This window comes from Paramormyrops kingsleyae, chromosome 5 (genome assembly GCF_048594095.1).
Source record: "Paramormyrops kingsleyae isolate MSU_618 chromosome 5, PKINGS_0.4, whole genome shotgun sequence".
NCBI classification, from domain to species: Eukaryota; Metazoa; Chordata; class Actinopteri; order Osteoglossiformes; family Mormyridae; genus Paramormyrops; species Paramormyrops kingsleyae.
The window spans coordinates 30,653,383-30,672,111 of NC_132801.1; the positions used below are offsets into that span (position 1 = coordinate 30,653,383).

Genomic DNA, 18,729 nt, shown 5'->3' on the forward strand with positions numbered 1-18,729 from the left:
GAATTAAACAGACGGATGCATTTTGTATAGATGTCTCGTTTTCCATCAGTTCTCGGCTCTTGGCTGTGCCTGGGTCATGAAAAGGCTGTTTTCACCCAGTGCCTTCATATTTAGTGGAAGCATGCGTGGCTCATTGGGTTGGGCTTCTGTGTCTGTGAGTGGAAGGTTACTGGTTTTAATCCCATCCTCAGCAGCATAGACTCATACAGGGGCATATCTAGAAATCCACCCCCCCCCCCCAAAGCATAATGCTACCTCAGGCACGTATTGAAAGGCTTATTCTGGGCACCCAGAATCTGCCAGGGGATCCTTGCCCCTCCATTGCCCTGATCACAGGTTGCTCCAAAGCTGCTGGTCCACCGGCTGCCTCTGCGCCTGGACTCCAAGAAGAGATGCGCTCCAATGTACCTGTGCTCATACTGGTGTTTGCGCACGCTCCCCGGCCGCACTCCGCCTGTGACCTGCTCCTGTGATGCAGGGTATGTGGTATCCTGGGAGGTGCCGGGGAAGAACTCGTCTCGGGAGACGCGCGGCCTGCAGAACAGCACGCACGAGTACAAGGTGACGGGCCTGACCTCGCTCACCACGTACACCCTGGAGGTGGCAGCCGTGACCAACGCCGGCACGGGCACCATCACGTCCTCCACCATCTCCTCAGGAGTTCCCCCAGGTGAGCCTCTCTTTCTCCCTGCCACATGACCCCCCCTTTGACAAGCCCGGGACATTATTTTAGCACAAAGGTCTTCGTTGAATGATAGTCCAACGTCTGCGAATTCTGTGGCATTTCCCGCTAAAACTAAATCGATAGACACAAGCGATTCCTTAGATCTGGCCTGCCCCTTGTTTACCAAAAGCCCAAGCCCTATTTATCCCAAAACCCGCCCTCCGTACCACCCTGCCTGCGAGTCGGGCCGTGTTCGGCACACGGCAAGCCCCAGCTTTGCGCCCGGATCAGCATAAATATGAATAATGATCTTTTAAGCTGCCATTGTCTTTATGGGAGATGATAAGTTCCTGTTTCTGCCTGGCCATGAATCAAAAGTCACTGTGGAGGACTAGCATTCATTTTAAGCAGCTCGGAGGCACACTGTTTGTCAGTGTGAAATGATGGATGCGTCTCTGTGGATAAATGCCAGGCCGCAGCCATGGGTGATACACTGTAAATTGTGAGGGGTGTGAGAGACGGCGGGGGCCGCGGACCTTCGGGGAGATGTAAGGCTAGCAGGTGTGTCCTGATTCCGATTCGCTTAGCTGCTGCCTCATAGTGATAAACAATAATTAAGCAGTCAGCTCTGAAAGGAGTGTTGTGTGATCGCGTACTTATAGACGTATAATAACAGGTGGCCGGATGTCTTTCTGGAGTGTAATACTTCTTAGGATGCTGCTTGTCCCTTTAAGAATTACTGCTGGCTTCAAAATGCCATTCCCTATGTGTGTCTTCCTAAATACAGAACTTCCTGGACCACCGTCGAACATCGTTATCTCCAACATAAGCCCTCGTTCTGCCACTCTGAAGTTCCGAGCAGGCGACGATGGGAAAACCTCTATCTCCAAGTGGATTGTTGAGGGCCAGGTTAGTAAAGAGATTCAATATGATTTCCCACTCTCTCTCATAATCCATATCGTGAGACAGGAAAATCGCAGGGAAGGCTTGTTTCGCCGCAGTTGTTTGCCTTGCCGTGGTGTGTCCACATGCTTTATTTATTTCAATCCCATAATACTTTTCACTGAGTTGCTTGACATTTTACATTATGGTACAGCTTGGAACACTTCTGGCCTTATAGTAACGGATCAAATCAGGACGGATGCGGAGGCCTTGCACTTTGCGAAGACTCTCCTTCCGCCATGCAGCGTTTACTACACGTCGCTCCCATGGTGGCCTCTCACCCACCTGATACACACAGCACGTTTTCCTTACCTTCCTTACCAGCAATACCTTTAATTATCTGTCAGGGCTGAATTAACTCAGCAACCGCATTTTGAAATATTCCCGTTGAGATTTCTACGAGACACACAGATGGAATGAAAAATAAGTACCAGTGCTGAAATTAACTGAAATGCAGCCTGTTTTATAGCAGTAGGTATACATGTTAGCAACAAGATAATTTTATTTTTCGCTCATGCTGCCTTTGTTGTCAGGGGGAAAATTGCTCGAAATTACGGTAATCTGGAATTCTGTTCCTGAATTGTATGAAATGAATATGCTTAAATCGCTGTAATTTCAGGTTGAAATACATCATCATTTCAGCATCGTCCTTATTTCTAGATAAATAACTCGGTGTTTGCCATATTTTTTCTGTTTGGCTTTGGAGCCCTAATGTTTCTCAATTTAATGAATAGATCCAGAACTCAGGATCCATAAGTATGATTGGTGATTTTAATAGATTAAGGCAGGATGAGCCAGCCACATAGGCACAATAGATAAAAAACCTCTGTGGAATCGGTGTTTTATAAACATGAAAAAGATGTATAATCCTCAATAAAATGTCACAGATAAGCTGAATGTGCAGTAAAAAGCAAATGCCCTGTTGTATTTCCCAACAGTATTAAAGCATGTCTGATGCAGAGCTCAGAAAAAGCAGTGAGACTTCTATACCTTATCTGCTGTAGATGCATGTCTTCATCTCCAGTATTAGAGGAATTATGCTGTTCCTCTAATATGCGTGAAGTCTCTGAAACATAAAAAAAACAAAAATGCAACCTTTTCAAAGCCTTGAGATTCCTCGAGGGTATGAAGACTTCACCTTGCTGGTTTACCCAGCTTCCATTGCTGTTTCAGGTGTTTTCAGTGCAAGCTTCATTAGACTTCCAATTTTCTGTTCATACTGCACAATAAGATTCATCCATCATTTATATGCCTTCAATCCCTGCAAAATGCACTAGCCAAATCTCAGCGCAGCCTAGGGAAGGCTCAGAAAGTCCTGTTCAAGGTGGCTGGGAATGGCCCCAGAACTGCCCATGCCATCCGGAAGCCTTCATCTCCAGTCTTAGTCATGTTGACTTCAGCACAAGATTACAATTGAAGCTGGCTAGTGCTCCCAGCATATGATATTGTCTTTTAAGTCATATTTTTGACCAAGCTGGGACATGAAGACTCCAGCTGTTGCCGGTAATAACAGCCAACAGTGTGGATTGTTGGAAGAAGCAATTTGTTCGGTGATGGATCTCTTAGCCTCCTGTATGGGTCCATTAATATGCTTTTCATCTGTTAATCAGAGATGCCTCCCACCTCCTGCCTGTTCATGGGTAGCAGACAAAGTGTCTAAAACTCTTGGCGCTTTGCCACTGCCACCAAGAACCAGGCCGTAGGTTTTCCATGGTACATTATGTGAGCTACACGCGACCTGTATTTGCACTAACATGGCTTACTAGCTGGACGAATGCGTGACTAACGTAAGCTGGATACGTCACCACCATCTGATTGGCCAAAATGCATGCCAATATCGGTGTTCTACATGAATTTGCATGGATTCTATGAAGGAAAAAAGGGCATATTCTGTATATTATTCATTATCAGTAGCTTTGCACATTGTGATGTATTGATGCATTGCCAGTAACTCAGAACTTGAAAATCTGCAACCTGCTACTAAAAAAAGTACTATAGAACAGCTATATGGAATTGATTCGTAATGGAAATGTATGCAAGCTAATGCTAATTAGTATTTCATGTTATACAACGGTGATTCTCACAGACTTGCTAGCAGAAATCAGCACAACATGTATACCATGTGACCAGTAAAAAAAAAAGCATATCTTTCAGTGGTCTCTGTTGCTCTCCAAACCCGGTAGGGCTTTACCAAGCCAATCTTTCTGCAGTGGAGAACCGAAGCAAGCTGGAACCGCGCTGTAACTACTCTCTCTTTGTGGTACGGCTCGGGTACGGCTTGTTTCCTGTATGCCAGTGGAAAAGCGTCATATTGTCACAAAGGCTTTGTGAAGTTCCTACTCGAGTTGACCCATCTGGGTGTTTTTAGGGTTTTCTCGGGCACCTGAGGAGGACCCCCACTCTTAGCAGAGCTGGATGGAGTTCCCATGAGTAGATGAAGTGCTACGCTCCAGGATTTGTGGCATATTTCTTATAAGGAGCTGTGTATTTCTGCGGGAACTGTGTCTATTTTTAATGAAGTTAACTCAAGTTTTCCTTTGCCATTAGCATATTGCTAACACGCTCCTGCCATCAGTGACTGAATTTTATGGCGGTAAAGTTAGTTACAGTTACTGTACTGTCCAATTTGGGAACATAGTCCCCTCCTACAATGTGGTATCAGTACTATGCCTCCCTTATGCCTGCCCAAAGTGAGGTATCCCGTCCTAAGTAGCTGGAACAGGGGCTGACATGAGCATAAACACTAATTTCTTGCCGATGTAACTAACCATTAACCGTTCATTTCCCTGAGATGAGGAAGGCCCAGGTGTTTTTCCAGGGGCCCTAGCTGATAGCTTAGCTAGCATGACCCGAGGACCTTCTCTCACACAGGTGGGCAGCATCGGTGATGATGAGGAGTGGAAGGTGCTCTATGAGAAAGAGAACGAGCCAGATGCCCAGGTGCTGGAGATTCCCAACCTGGCTCCATTCACTCAGTACAGGTCAGTATTGGGTACATATTCCACACGTTACCTTACTGACCGTTCACTCAGTACAGGTCAGTGTTGGGTACATATTTCACATGTTACTGTACTGACCGTTCACTCAGTACAGGTCAGTGTTGGGTACATATTTCACACGTTACCTTACTGACCGTTCACTCAGTACAGGTCAGTGTTGGGTACATATTTCACACGTTACCTTACTGACCGTTCACTCAGTACAGGTTAGTGTTGGGTACATATTTCACATGTTACTGTACTGACCGTTCACTCAGTACAGGTCAGTGTTGGGTACATATTCCACACGTTACCTTACTGACCGTTCACTCAGTACAGGTCAGTGTTGGGTACATATTCCACACGTTACCTTACTGACCGTTCACTCAGTACAGGTCAGTGTTGGGTACATATTCCACACGTTACCTTACTGACCGTTCACTCAGTACAGGTCAGTGTTGGGTACATATTCCACATGTTACCTTACTGACCGTTCACTCAGTACAGGTCAGTGTTGGGTACATATTCCACACGTTACCTTACTGACCGTTCACTCAGTACAGGTCAGTGTTGGGTACATATTCCACACGTTACCTTACTGACCGTTCACTCAGTACAGGTCAGTGTTGGGTACATATTCCACACGTTACCTTACTGACCGTTCACTCAGTACAGGTTAGTGTTGGGTACATATTCCACACGTTACCTTACTGACCGTTCACTCAGTACAGGTCAGTGTTGGGTACATATTCCACATGTTACTGTACTGACCGTTCACTCAGTACAGGTCAGTGTTGGGTACATATTCCACACGTTACCTTACTGACCGTTCACTCAGTACAGGTTAGTGTTGGGTACATATTCCACACGTTACCTTACTGACCGTTCACTCAGTACAGGTCAGTGTTGGGTACATATTTCACATGTTACTGTACTGACCGTTCACTCAGTACAGGTCAGTGTTGGGTACATATTCCACACGTTACCTTACTGACCGTTCACTCAGTACAGGTCAGTGTTGGGTACATATTTCACACGTTACCTTACTGACCGTTCACTCAGTACAGGTAAGTGTTGGGTACATATTCCACACGTTACCTTACTGACCGTTCACTCAGTACAGGTCAGTGTTGGGTACATATTCCACACGTTACCTTACTGACCGTTCACTCAGTACAGGTTAGTGTTGGGTACATATTCCACACGTTACCTTACTGACCGTTCACTCAGTACAGGTCAGTGTTGGGTACATATTCCACACGTTACCTTACTGACCGTTCACTCAGTACAGGTCAGTGTTGGGTACATATTTCACACGTTACCTTACTGACCGTTCACTCAGTACAGGTCAGTGTTGGGTACATATTCCACACGTTACCTTACTGACCGTTCACTCAGTACAGGTCAGTGTTGGGTACATATTCCACACGTTACCTTACTGACCGTTCACTCAGTACAGGTCAGTGTTGGGTACATATTCCACATGTTACCTTACTGACCGTTCACTCAGTACAGGTTAGTGTTGGGTACATATTCCACACGTTACCTTACTGACCGTTCACTCAGTACAGGTCAGTGTTGGGTACATATTCCACATGTTACTGTACTGACCGTTCACTCAGTACAGGTCAGTGTTGGGTACATATTCCACACGTTACCTTACTGACTGTTCACTCAGTACAGGTTAGTGTTGGGTACATATTCCACACGTTACCTTACTGACCGTTCACTCAGTACAGGTCAGTGTTGGGTACATATTTCACATGTTACTGTACTGACCGTTCACTCAGTACAGGTCAGTGTTGGGTATATATTTCACATGTTACTGTACTGACCGTTCACTCAGTACAGGTCAGTGTTGGGTACATATTCCACACGTTACCTTACTGACCGTTCACTCAGTACAGGTCAGTGTTGGGTACATATTTCACATGTTACTGTACTGACCGTTCACTCAGTACAGGTCAGTGTTGGGTACATATTCCACACGTTACCTTACTGACCGTTCACTCAGTACAGGTCAGTGTTGGGTACATATTCCACATGTTACCTTACTGACCGTTCACTCAGTACAGGTCAGTGTTGGGTACATATTCCACACGTTACCTTACTGACCGTTCACTCAGTACAGGTCAGTGTTGGGTACATATTCCACACGTTACCTTACTGACCGTTCACTCAGTACAGGTCAGTGTTGGGTACATATTCCACACGTTACCTTACTGACCGTTCACTCAGTACAGGTCAGTGTTGGGTATATATATCACACGTTACCTTACTGACCGTTCACTCAGTACAGGTCAGTGTTGGGTATATATATCACACGTTACCTTACTGACCGTTCACTCAGTACAGGTCAGTGTTGGGTACATATTCCACACGTTACCTTACTGACCGTTCACTCAGTACAGGTCAGTGTTGGGTACATATATCACACACTACTGTATTGAATGCAGGTTATTAATCGTAAGTGCTTGTTCTGTGATGTCAAAATAATGCAAGAACGTTTGTTTTCATGGATTCTAACCTGAAGCATGATTCATGGTGACATTAGGCCATATCAATACAATGAGAGCAAACACAATACCATCACACACGTCAAAAAATTCAAATGAGCACATCTCTCTTCTGTGACAGCTTACACACTGATGCAAAACTGTTTGGTTGCAATGATCCATCAGCTGTTTAAATGGAGCAAATGTTATTTTTTTTTGCATGCTGCATGATATTGAACTTCTGACAAGTTGATTATTTTTAAACCTAAAGCAAAAAGGCTGGTTCTGTATCACACTAGTAAATGTATCTTAATTTTCCAGTTTATAATATAATCTTACTACTGTGATTAATACACCTTTTAATTAAAAAATATATATAGCTTACATGGCTATTAAATGTGTTTTTAACTTGAACTGCTTCATTAAATGGATGATGTACATGAAACATTGGGAACGCTTTTAATTAAATGAGAAGCTGTGAAAAGAAGATAAAATACCAAAGATGTGCAGTTTAATAGGGAGCAAATGTTGTCTTTTTATGTAACATTGCAGCCCAGACAGAAGTTGCTATTTCATATGCTGTCGAGGTGATCAGGTATTCGAGGTTGTCAGTGCTGCTTGATTTCATCACCTATGTAGCACTAAATGGTTTATTTTTTTGTTTGTGCATTCATTATTATTATTATTATTTTATTATTAGCAGCGTCTGAGGTGATTCAGTCCAGGGGGCGTGTGCAAGGGCGGGGCCACAGGGGCACAAGTCCCAGCTGAAAGCTGATTGGCCCCCAGAGTTCCTCCTCCTGCTGTCACTCGTGAATTCAAAACATATCATTGGCTAATGATAAAGTTAGCCCCTCCTTATGAATTATGGCCCCTCTTATGTCCCCACCTAAACGGTAAATTCTGCCCTGGTGGATGCCTTTCTGCGATCGGAGCCATCAGATTCATTTTTTGAATCTGCCTGGCAATTAACACATTTAATGTAGAAACTGCTCAGTCTGACTGCCTTTGCAATACTGGAGATGCTTACAGTAGTAATACAAAATAACCGTCCTCGCGATTACAAAGTTGGTATCACATTCATCCCAAGCTTACATTGTCACCTTCTACTGCCTCTTCAGTGAGATTACCAAGGTTTAATGTTAGTCTCAGGTAGCTGTTTATGCGGTTGCCCGCCATCTGGCTGCTATCCCCCCCCCCCATTTCCCCTCCTCCACCCAGTTGCACAAAGGCATTAATAACTGCGGCAAAACACACTGTAGGAAGGACGATCACCCGAATTTACCTTCTGAAAAGTGATGGGAATCTTTAAAGCTGTCGGTCTGATTTGAAGCACCTGATTGGAGGAGGGGTGGTCCTTTAGGCGTGACCCCTGACCCCTGCGCTAACGGACCCCCTCAGCCAAACAAGCCCGTCCCTGCATTTATTTCATTAGCTGACTTTAGGTCCAGGTGGCCTCAGACTTAAATAAATTAGATGAATTATGGAAGTGAAGCAGCTGGCTCACATCTGTCTTTTATAATGATATTATTTACATAATATAAATTATTAGATGAGGTTTTTCGTCCGTGGTTCGTCTAGAGTACATTTTCCAGGTCGGTAGCTTTTAATGGTGAGACTCCATGCACTTCTCCTGCTTTGTGTCCTCAGCGGCGTCGCCTAGAAGGGAATCATGGTTTTTCCCAAGTCGTAATTGGACCCTCTGCTTTCCTGTGTCCATTTATTCATCATGGCTCCCAGTTGGACTGGGCCGTCCGGGACACGTTTGTGTAGCAGCCGCTCCTGGGCCCAGGCTGGGAAGACGGCTCTGTATGCGCGGCGGGTCCCATGGTGCGCCCCCCCCCCCCCCCCCGCTGGCAGCCTGCAGCTTGTCATGGGCGCTTAAGAGGCACTGCTGTAGAGCGGCGGGGAGTCGGTACACTGTGCCCAGCTACTACAGGGGAGGGATGTCTGTCAGGAGGGGCTGAACAGGATGGGCCCTGAGCGGGACGGGCTGATGTCACATCGCGCGGTCACAGGCTGCAGCGCTCGCGCGTCGGAGGTCGCTGAGCCTTGTGGCTGAGCTATGCTGCTGATCCGTGTCGCTGAGCAATGCCGCTGAGCAGTGTCCCTGAGCAGTGCCACTGAGCCATGTCGCTGATCCATGTTGCTGAGTAATGCCGCTGAGCAGTGTCCCTGAGCAGTGCCGCTGAGCCATGTCGCTGAGCAATGCCGCTGAGCAGTGTCCCTGAGCAGTGCCGCTGAGCCATGTCGCTGATCCATGTTGCTGAGCATTGCTGCTGAGCAGTGTCCCTGAGCAGTGCCGCTGAGCCTTGTCGCTGATCCATGTTGCTGAGCAATGCCGCTGAGCAGTGCTGCTGATCCATGTTGCTGAGCAATGCCGCTGAGCAGTGTCCCTGAGCAGTGTCGCTGAGCCATGTCGCTGATCCATGTTGCTGAGCAATGCCGCTGAGCAGTGTCCCTGAGCAGTGCTGCTGAGCCATGTTGCTGAGCAATGCCGCTGAGCAGTGTCCCTGAGCAGTGCTGCTGAGCCATGTTGCTGAGCAATGCCGCTGAGCAGTGTCCCTGAGCAGTGCTGCTGAGCCATGTTGCTGAGCAATGCCGCTGAGCAGTGTCCCTGAGCAGTGCTGCTGATCCATGTCGCTGAGCCATGTTGCTGAGCAGTGCTGCTGAGCCATGTTGCTGAGCAATGCCGCTGAGCAGTGTCCCTGAGCCATGTCGCAGGCTCCTGGCATGTTATTTTTACACATGTAGTAACTGCATCACTTCCAGTGTACTGGACAAAACGGTGTGTGTGTATGTGTGTGTGTGTGGGTGTGTTGTGAGAGTGTATGTGTTCACGTTGGCGCTCTGCCTGTGATTGGAAGGTCACTGGTTAAAATTGGCAGAATGATGTCACTTTTGGGCCCCTGAGCAAATCCCTTATCTCCCAACTGCTCAAGAAGTTCTCCTGCTGTCTCAAGAAGTATGTTTTTTTTTTTTAGTTTCTTGATAAAAGCACGGGCTGTAGTAATGTCATTCTGTTGTGCCCTCGTAGATTCCGCATGCGGCAGGTGAATATCGTGGGCTCCAGCCCCGCCAGCCAGCCCTCCCGCATCATCCAGACCCTGCAGGCCCCCCCAGACGTGGCCCCCAGCAGCGTGACGGTGCGGACGGCCAGCGAGACCAGCCTGTGGCTGCGGTGGGTGGTAAGGAGGCTGGCGTCGCCTGGGCAACCCCGTCTGGTTTCTGGGAGGAAGGGCCCCAGGGTGTGGGATGTGGGGCGTACCAGCGGTTGTCGCTTCTGACGCTTTTTTTAAGGGACTTGTTTGTCACGCTGGTGCGTCTTTCCCGCCTGCACCATGCAGGGAGCATGTTGAGACCTGCGCACTGCTTTCTGAACAAAATAAGCATGACAAAGAGTATTTTCACTTCAGGAGGCACAAAGGAAAGTCGTTATCTCTGTGCATAGACAGTTTCCATCGCTTGCTTCTGCTGTCCACGCGGTAACGAAGTGCTTCTCCGATAGCCCGCTCCGTCCGCTTCTGCTCAGCTGGATTCTGCTGAATCATTCAGACTGTCCTTTGATATCATTGTCACTTTAGACGACGCATTTATGCGAGCAGTCCACCATCTATCCATAATAAACGAAAACCTGTCCTCATTATCATTCTGGGGGTGGTGTTTAGTGCAGCAGTTTCGGGGTCTGTGCCCGTGTTCGGAAGGTCATGGGTTCAAATCCCTGGCTGATGTAGTAATTATATTACTGTTGAGCCATTGAGGAAAGCCTTTAAGTCCAGCCGCTCCAGGCTGACTCTGCTCCCTGACCCCCAGCTCTCCTCATATGTATGTCGCTTTGGACAAAAGCACCTGTTAAATACATAAATGTAGCTTGCAGTCCTGCGATGATGCATGCCTTCCCGTGAATGTTAGGCCTTTTAATGTTACCGTTGATTTCCACCTGAAATAATGACAGGTGATGTGCAGCTTGTCAATCCTGAAATTGAATTCCTCCACTTCATGATGTTTACTGATGAATTCTAAAGAACGAATCCTGGCTGTGCGCTGATACATCTTCTAGTCTGACATCTTTCTTACAGTCACAGCTGCTCCTGTATTTTTGAGCTGATGGCAGAATTTTTCAATTAAATTTTGACAGCTGTGAGACGATGAACAAATAAATTTGTTGCGTGCGTGTGCTGCTGAAGGATAACTTTATATGATGTGTCGAAAAAAAGTGCAAAATAATTCTGAGGTATTGCTTCAGGCTCTGTTTTCTAGAATTCGGTTGTGCCTTACAGTTTCTGTATTAAAAGTTATCTGACTGTTAATTCGTGTGCCTGTCACCCCCCCTGCTGCCCCACCAGCCTTTACCTGATTCAGAGTACAATGGTAACCCGGAGACGGTGGGGTACCGTGTGAAACTGTGGCGAGTCGACCAGCAGGGGGAGACGCGGAGCCAGGTGGTTAATGACCGCTTGGAGAGGGAGCTCACCCTGGAGGGCCTGGAGGAATGGGCCGAGTACTGGCTGCAGATCCAGGCCTTCAACTCTATCGGCCCCGGGCCCTGGAGCGAGCAAGTCAAGGGCCGAACGCGGGAGTCAGGTAAGTGTGGCTCCGGCAACATCAGGGGCGTTAAGATAAGATCTGACTGTTAAGATCTGGAATCATCTTGCTGGGATTCAAACCCGGGATCTTATGTTTATTAGACAGGCGCATTAACCAACTACAGCACAGTGCCACCTCCCAGGGTCACGTGTCCATGGTGCCATTTAAAGCAACCTGTGTACCATATGGCTGTGAAATGGGTTGTTTTGAAAGAGAGCTAAGCAGAGTCATCCATGCTATCTCTCCTACCTCCCCTTAAATTGAATGAAAGAACCTTTTTGCATGAGTGATGTGGGGCTTCTGTAATAGGAATAAGCTTTAAAAGCCTCACTGGTTGTCATCTAAAATTCACTTATTAATAAGTGCTGCAGGTACGCATATGCATACCCTGGCTGTGGTAGTTTGACATTATCAGTAGCTTTTATTTTATGTAAGTTATTACAGTGCCTTGTTTGTGTATAGTACCGTTATTTCAATATGCAGTTCATAAGTATACATGGTGATTTATGCCTTTACTCTAGAAGTGGAAAACTGGACTCCATCACTTACATTATACAATTAATCATAAAGGATGCACTAAACGTTTCATTTTAGTGGTCAATTGAAATGTGTGCGTGAGTATCCATTTTCATGTGCTTACATGTCCACACGTATAATTCTGTTTTACACATATACAGTATATATTGACCTTAGAAGTAGCTGCGCTGTGACATTTCTTCTAGGGAAGATGTCAACGCACCCTTGCCAGCTTGTTATTGGGGGGAGGAGTCCATGGTTAGAGTAAACATGCATTTGCTTGGAAACCACATGAAAGTTTGATGGTATGCTTTAAATAGCTGTCCAGATTAAACTTTCCATTCTCCTGAAAATGTCTCGTTGCATGCGAGGATCCTAATGGTGAAGCAGGGTGGGATTCAGCCTGTGCTCTGCAAAGGGCTCTTTAATAGTCCTCCAAGAAGAGATGGTCTAAGCCCTTTTCCTGGAGACGTTTCTGTGCTCTTCACTAATGAAAGACCATCGACTGTTTTCCAGGCTTTAGCTGTACTTTTCAAAGGGCACCCAAGCTGGATATTTTATGTCTGACTGCTCAACCTGTTTATTTTAGGGTTCTGAATAAATGCGTGCCATTAAGTTTAAAAATATTACCTTAATTTGCAGTTGGCGAGTGAAAAATCTCCCGCAGCCGCTGGCGCTGCTTATTATTCGGTATAAATGCATTTCTTTAGCGAGGAATCCCAAAGTCATTTTCATCATTTCTCGTGCGGTCACAGCCGGCTGGTGATCGTTCACCACCCTGCCCAGCAGGCCTTCGCTCTTATTTCTCCCGTCCGCCATTTCCCAGCGGTCTGGCCTGCTCCGTAGCCACCAGCGGACACCAGACGCACGGAAGCGACACTTTCCGCACTTAAGCAAATCTACCTTTAATGGGCCATTGAAAGCATGCGGGTCGTTCGTCTGAAATCAGGCAGCGAGGCCTGTTTGATTGCCAGGTGATTCGCTAATGTGGATGGCATTTGTCTGGGATGGCGACGTAATGCAGTAATCATATGCAATCCCGGGTGCGTGATTTCACTGTGGGGGGGCTCTGATGAATCCGGGTGGCGTTCGAGTATTTTTCTCCATCTGAGAGTTTTACTAGAAATGCGTCAGTCTGTGGCACTGTGAGGAAGAGAACACCCCTCCCCCAAGCCCCCACCCTCACTGATATTTTTTACTGCGTATTGACATTTCCTCGATAGACTCATTATGATTAAAGTCCATTCAGTTAATTAGCAGCGAGTTGTCACCGGCCCGGCCTGAGGTGATGGTGACTCCGGTGTTTCGGCAGTGCCGTCCGGCGCCCCTGACAACGTGACGGCAGAGGCCATGAGCTCCACGAGGATCCTGGTCAACTGGGGGCCAGTTCCAGACAAGGAGAAGAACGGATACGTACTGGGGTACAAGGTACAGCTCTGTTTATGGTGAAAATGATTAAAAACTGGCTGAGGGTTTTACCTTTTATTTTGGAGGGGAAATCAGGAAGTCACGTTAGCTGTAACTGACCAATCCCATTCCCATAAGCTTCATAAACGTACCGTATTGGCTCATCAACTAAATAATCGTCAACGTGAAAGAGAAAAATAAAAATAGAAATGCCAAATAAATAAAATATACATGAAACTCTAGTCCACCTTTTCTTCCCCCCTGAACCAGAATGAGTTAAAGTTTCACAGACATGAATGTAGCACGTACAGTATGATGTAACATCATGCAAGGCCAAGTACTGATGCTTCATTCCTCTACAAGAAAAGGGTTTATAAATAGACCCCAGTCTTTAAATACACTAAAGATCTGTGCTAAGCATATTTGTGGAAAGTAGTTCTCAGCCGCATATATCAAAAATAAAGGGTATCTGTAGAGCGTAAACTCTTTTAAACAGACTGCCTCTTCTGAACTACTGGGAACTCGCCCTACTACACTTGCTAGTTTTGCTTGGGCTATTTGTAGGGCTAATTGCGAGCTCTGGGGTCTCGTGTCGTGCCAGACTGGAATGCTGTAACATCGCCTTTGTTGGCAAACCCTGAAACGCAGTTCTTACTGCTCTTTTGTAACATACTGCCTTTGACTTTTAGCCTTCTGGGCTGCAGTTTCAGCTGATGAAGTTGCAGCTCACGGAGTTTGGATGCGACGTGCAATTTCTCTTTATGGATGCTGTGCTTTAACGTTTCATTGTAATCCGGGCTTTTTCATGCCGCGCAAGTTCTGAGTTATACCGCACAACACGGCAGATATAAATATTTAATAATGATGCGACCTTTCTGTCACTCAAATTAGATATTAGCAGATCCCATCTGTGGAAGATAGGAGATCTGAAACATTCGATTAGCTGGAGCTTAGCTTGAGGGTGATTGCTGATGTCTGAGGGCTATTTTTAGTAGTTTTTAGATGCCCCTTAATGTAAAGACTTATGCCACAAACAGAGCACTTGTAGTTTTTGGGCTCAAAATTCTGAGGCGGGTAGGAATGGGTTTAGTGGTAGCAAGCAAGAGATGTTTAATTTATCGACTCGCTCCAGTCATGTTGTTGAAACAGAACCCCGGGACGTCTGCATCATTTGATGTTTTATGTTTTCTCGTTGACGTTTAATATGCATTTCAGCGCCGTCAGCAAAAAAAACTGAAAAAAGGGAGCGATGTGCAATCTCTGTCAGCCTAGCACAGAATTATGCTGTTGTATTTTTCCTCTAACGTATTGATAACTTTGTTTATTGAGCACATAAATATCACTGCCAATCACGTAGGTGCAGTGCTGGGTCGCAGAAAAGGCTGCAGACGTTGCATGAGCTTCAGAGGGTCTCGTCTGGAGGGAAGACATAGTTACAGTCTCCTCAGCTGGCATTTAGAGATGCTCCCAGTCTAAATCACCATGACGTGTCCCGTCCCTAATCCTAAGCTCCTGTATATCACACCAGGCATCATATCCAGCCGGGTGTGCGATTAATCGCTGAGCGATTGGCTGCTGTTAAAGGCGCTAAATAGCTAGACCTTGAGCATTGTCAGCCAGGTCCTGTCACGGTTCAGTTGGCCGGTTAAATGTCAATCAGATTGGCTCCTCTTGTTAATTGTGTGTGTCTGTGTGTGTGTTTCTGTCTGTCTGTGTGTCCCCTTAGGTTCTGTACAAGGAGCAGGACTCGGGCGTGGAGCCGCAGGTTCTCGTGGTGAAGGGGAACCTGACACGCTCTGCTCTGCTCAGGAACCTGCGCAAGTTTGTCCTCTACGAGATCCAGGTGCTGGCCTTCACCCGCATTGGGGATGGCAAGCCCAGCAGCCCCCCGGTGCTGGAGAGGTCCAAAGATGATGGTGAGGAACCTCCCTCTCCTTAGCCTGCCATTTCTCTCTGACTGGGTCCCTAACAGCATCTGCTCCCTGGAGAATCAGGCTAGGCTGAAGCTGTCCTTATGTGAGGTCCTTCATCACCTAATCCAAATGTGCTTTTTTGGGACCGAGAGGGTAGCTAACTCATTCCAGCCGACCCACATTATTTTTGACAGTATATTTCCGTTTTCCCTTCCCTGGCATCGATTTCCGTGAGCCGAGAGCAGGTCGGCATTGGGTGAAGGACATTTCTCAATCGACACTTCCATCATCCTGCAGTCATTCTATGCGTAATCTTTGGTCTTGTCTCATGGATTCATTTAAGTAGTTTCTAAATTCTGGAAATTCTCTTCTTTAAAAAAACCTCAGATTCTGAATGAATTACCGACAAACAAAAAAGTGTCCGGGATCTGATCAGTTCACAAGTTTAAGGTGGAGGTAGTGTTTTGATCCACTGCATAGCCTCACTGACGGGTGCTTTTAAGGGTGGGAGGGGGGGCAGGGGGGTCTCCTGAAATCCTGCCCCAGCGCTGTGATTAAACATCTCAACTCGGGTGTGGGAGGAGGATGTGGGCGTGTTGGTGGTGGGCCGCGTTTTACCCTATAGCCCATGGGGGGGGGGGGGCGGCTGCTGCTAGCCCAGCTGCAAGGGGGGGGACCCAGTGGAAGCTGGGGGGATGATCCACAGCAGGAGGTAGGCCTAACAAGGGGGCGGGGAGGGGGGAATGTTTATGACAGCCTACAGGGATTTTATGGTTCTGCTGCTGTAACGAGATCCCACTGTAGTGAGGAGATTTGTGCACCCTCGTGAAGTATTCAGGCTGTTTCCACTTTGCCCATTTTCCCAGAGATATTCAGATGGTGTGCAGCACGTCTGATAGTCATAGATCAGTCTTTTTATTTTCTGTTGTTCTGCAAAGGCCATTTATTAGCATGGCCACCTGCACGGACACGCTGCAGCTCACTCTACCCGGAAAGACCTTGTCTGGTTTTGGCCTCACATTGTGGAAGTACAGCAAAGACCTTTATCATTATGGATTCATGACTAAGCAGAAAACGAAGTATCGTCTTTGAGAGAAAACATACATTCTGCAGTCGGAGCACCATCTGAGATGATCAGAAATATAATTGCACTCTAATACCCTTAGTGCCATTTCAATACCGCTATAAATATATTGGAAGACTTTTAAATTTGTTTCTGGTTTTGGAATGGCTTCTGTTACCTGTTCTAATGCATTAAAATGTTTGCAGGGCCAATGTTTGTTTTAGAAATTAAGGTGAAGCTTAGCTCTGTTGTGCTTGAAGAGGATTATATTTCTATCGATCTGTTTGTGGAAAAATGTCACCTCAGTATGGAATACTCTCAACATTACATGTTACTGCAGAGTATTCATATATATGTATAGAGCATAAGCCAGGATTCCCTCTTTTATGAGACGCCAGTTATGTATATATGACCCAATAAAAGCTGTAGATTATTGTACAGAGATTCTTGTGCAGAGAAGAACAGCATAATACAAACATAATATATACATTGTACATTTCCACTGATCCCCTATGTAAAGTGTGGTGATAGATCATGAGACGCTAGAGTTGAGCCCTTATTAAGCATTGCACAGAACTGCTCATATGGGGTGCTGGTCACTTGGGCCCATTTTATTCAATCCCCAGTAGTGCTGTTTACCTAAAGTTTCCATTCCTCTTCCTGGTCAGATGTTAGTGATGTTGAAATTTCTCTGGTCATCTGTGCCTTTTGGGATGAGGAGGTTATTGGTTCAAAACCCACGTCCAGCAGAGTGACATAACTATTGGGCCCCTGACGTTAACCCCAATTGCTCTTTGATCCTCCCTTGTATGTCACTTTGAACAAAAGCCACTCGAGAAATAAAATATGTGTTGCAGATGTTGCACCGGAAGGGTAAGTAAGATTATGGTGAGAAGTGCGCCCCGTGTCGTCGTGGAAACGGCAGACTTTATTTCGCATGCTCACTGTGGCCCGCGGGACAGTCTGTTTCTCCCAGGATCTTCACCCACTAGGAGATTTATCACCACAGCGCCACCTGGGGCCCGCTTTCCCTCAGTGGGCACATGTGATTTGTGGCTGCTGACCGTGGGCAGACAGGGACACGCTGCATTTGTTTGTGCCCAAATACGTTTAATGAAACGCCGGTACAACATGGCCGGTGTAATTACAGAAGTTAATTGCATTCTGAAGACCATATTAAAAATGGCAATAAGTGAGTAGTGACCTTCTCTCCATTTTGGTGAAGAATGCATGGCCGTTGGACCGGACCTCACACCCAGTGCGTATGTGTGAAGGGGAACAGTTCTCGTCTTTAACTGAGCCATTCATCGGCATCAGAAAAATGCTCAATGATCCGGGGACCTGCAGTTTCCCAGCCGCAAGGTTTATGTGAATCTTTTTGTTTGTTTTTGATGAAGTTAAAATGTAACTCAAATCTGACGCTGGGGTCGGGAGATGCGGATCTGTGGAGAGCCTCTCTGCCGGCCCCCCCGCTCCGCAATGGCTTAGCGGGAAGATAAATTAAAAACCGCGAGGCGGGGAGTCGCTCAGGTGCCAGACGAGGCCTCCTTTAATTAAACCGACGCCGTCGGTTCTGTCTGTCTGGGCTTCCACCTTTCAGGCCCTGTCTCTCCCATCCAAGGAGCGGTAGAAGATTCTGGATGTGGGAAGAGAGCAGTGCATAAACAGACACCTTGCTGGAGAACGTGTGTGAGATTTTATAATAACTCTCCATGAAAAGTTTTCTAGTATTATAGTAATAATAGCAACCGGGAGCTGCCGACTGAAAAGTTCTGATTTAAAATAAAGGGATCTCTCAGGTGCCCCGTGTGTCTGTCTGTCTGCACGCGTCCTTAGCTGTGACGGGCCTGACAGCCCATCGCAGAGCATCCTGCAAGGAAGATAGATAAACAAATCAAGTGATGTTGATTTTGTTGCCCTGTCGGTTGCCGGTGAAGAGGTGAAGGAGGCTTAAAGCCAGAGAGATAAAAACAGCCAGCGTGCGCAAGTGGCCATTACTGAAAGGTGACCCTCGCCGGTAATTGATAGGATAACGGGACAAAGCGGAGAAGGTGTGGAGCTTCCCATCCCTCTGGAAACATGGGGAGATGTGCTCCTGCACAGCTGCTGGTTTACATATAAATTGTAACATGGCTCACAGAAGGCCGGAGTGCTTTTGTTTTTT

The 18,729-nt window shown here is 46.6% G+C and overlaps 1 protein-coding gene across 7 annotated transcripts in view; it reads left to right on the plus strand.

The window, feature by feature from the left end:
• The window catches only part of sdk1b (sidekick cell adhesion molecule 1b), a 302,231-nt gene that overhangs the window by 250,466 nt on the left and 33,036 nt on the right, over positions 1–18,729 (plus strand). For all 7 annotated transcript variants that reach the window (XM_023814919.2, XM_023814921.2, XM_072712548.1 and 4 more), the window contains 7 exons: positions 479–670; positions 1,452–1,573; positions 4,478–4,587; positions 10,117–10,267; positions 11,426–11,663; positions 13,495–13,610; positions 15,316–15,505. In XM_023814919.2, the coding sequence (XP_023670687.2) occupies positions 479–670; positions 1,452–1,573; positions 4,478–4,587; positions 10,117–10,267; positions 11,426–11,663; positions 13,495–13,610; positions 15,316–15,505 (1,119 nt within the window). The remainder of the gene's footprint in view (positions 1–478; positions 671–1,451; positions 1,574–4,477; positions 4,588–10,116; positions 10,268–11,425; positions 11,664–13,494; positions 13,611–15,315; positions 15,506–18,729) is intronic.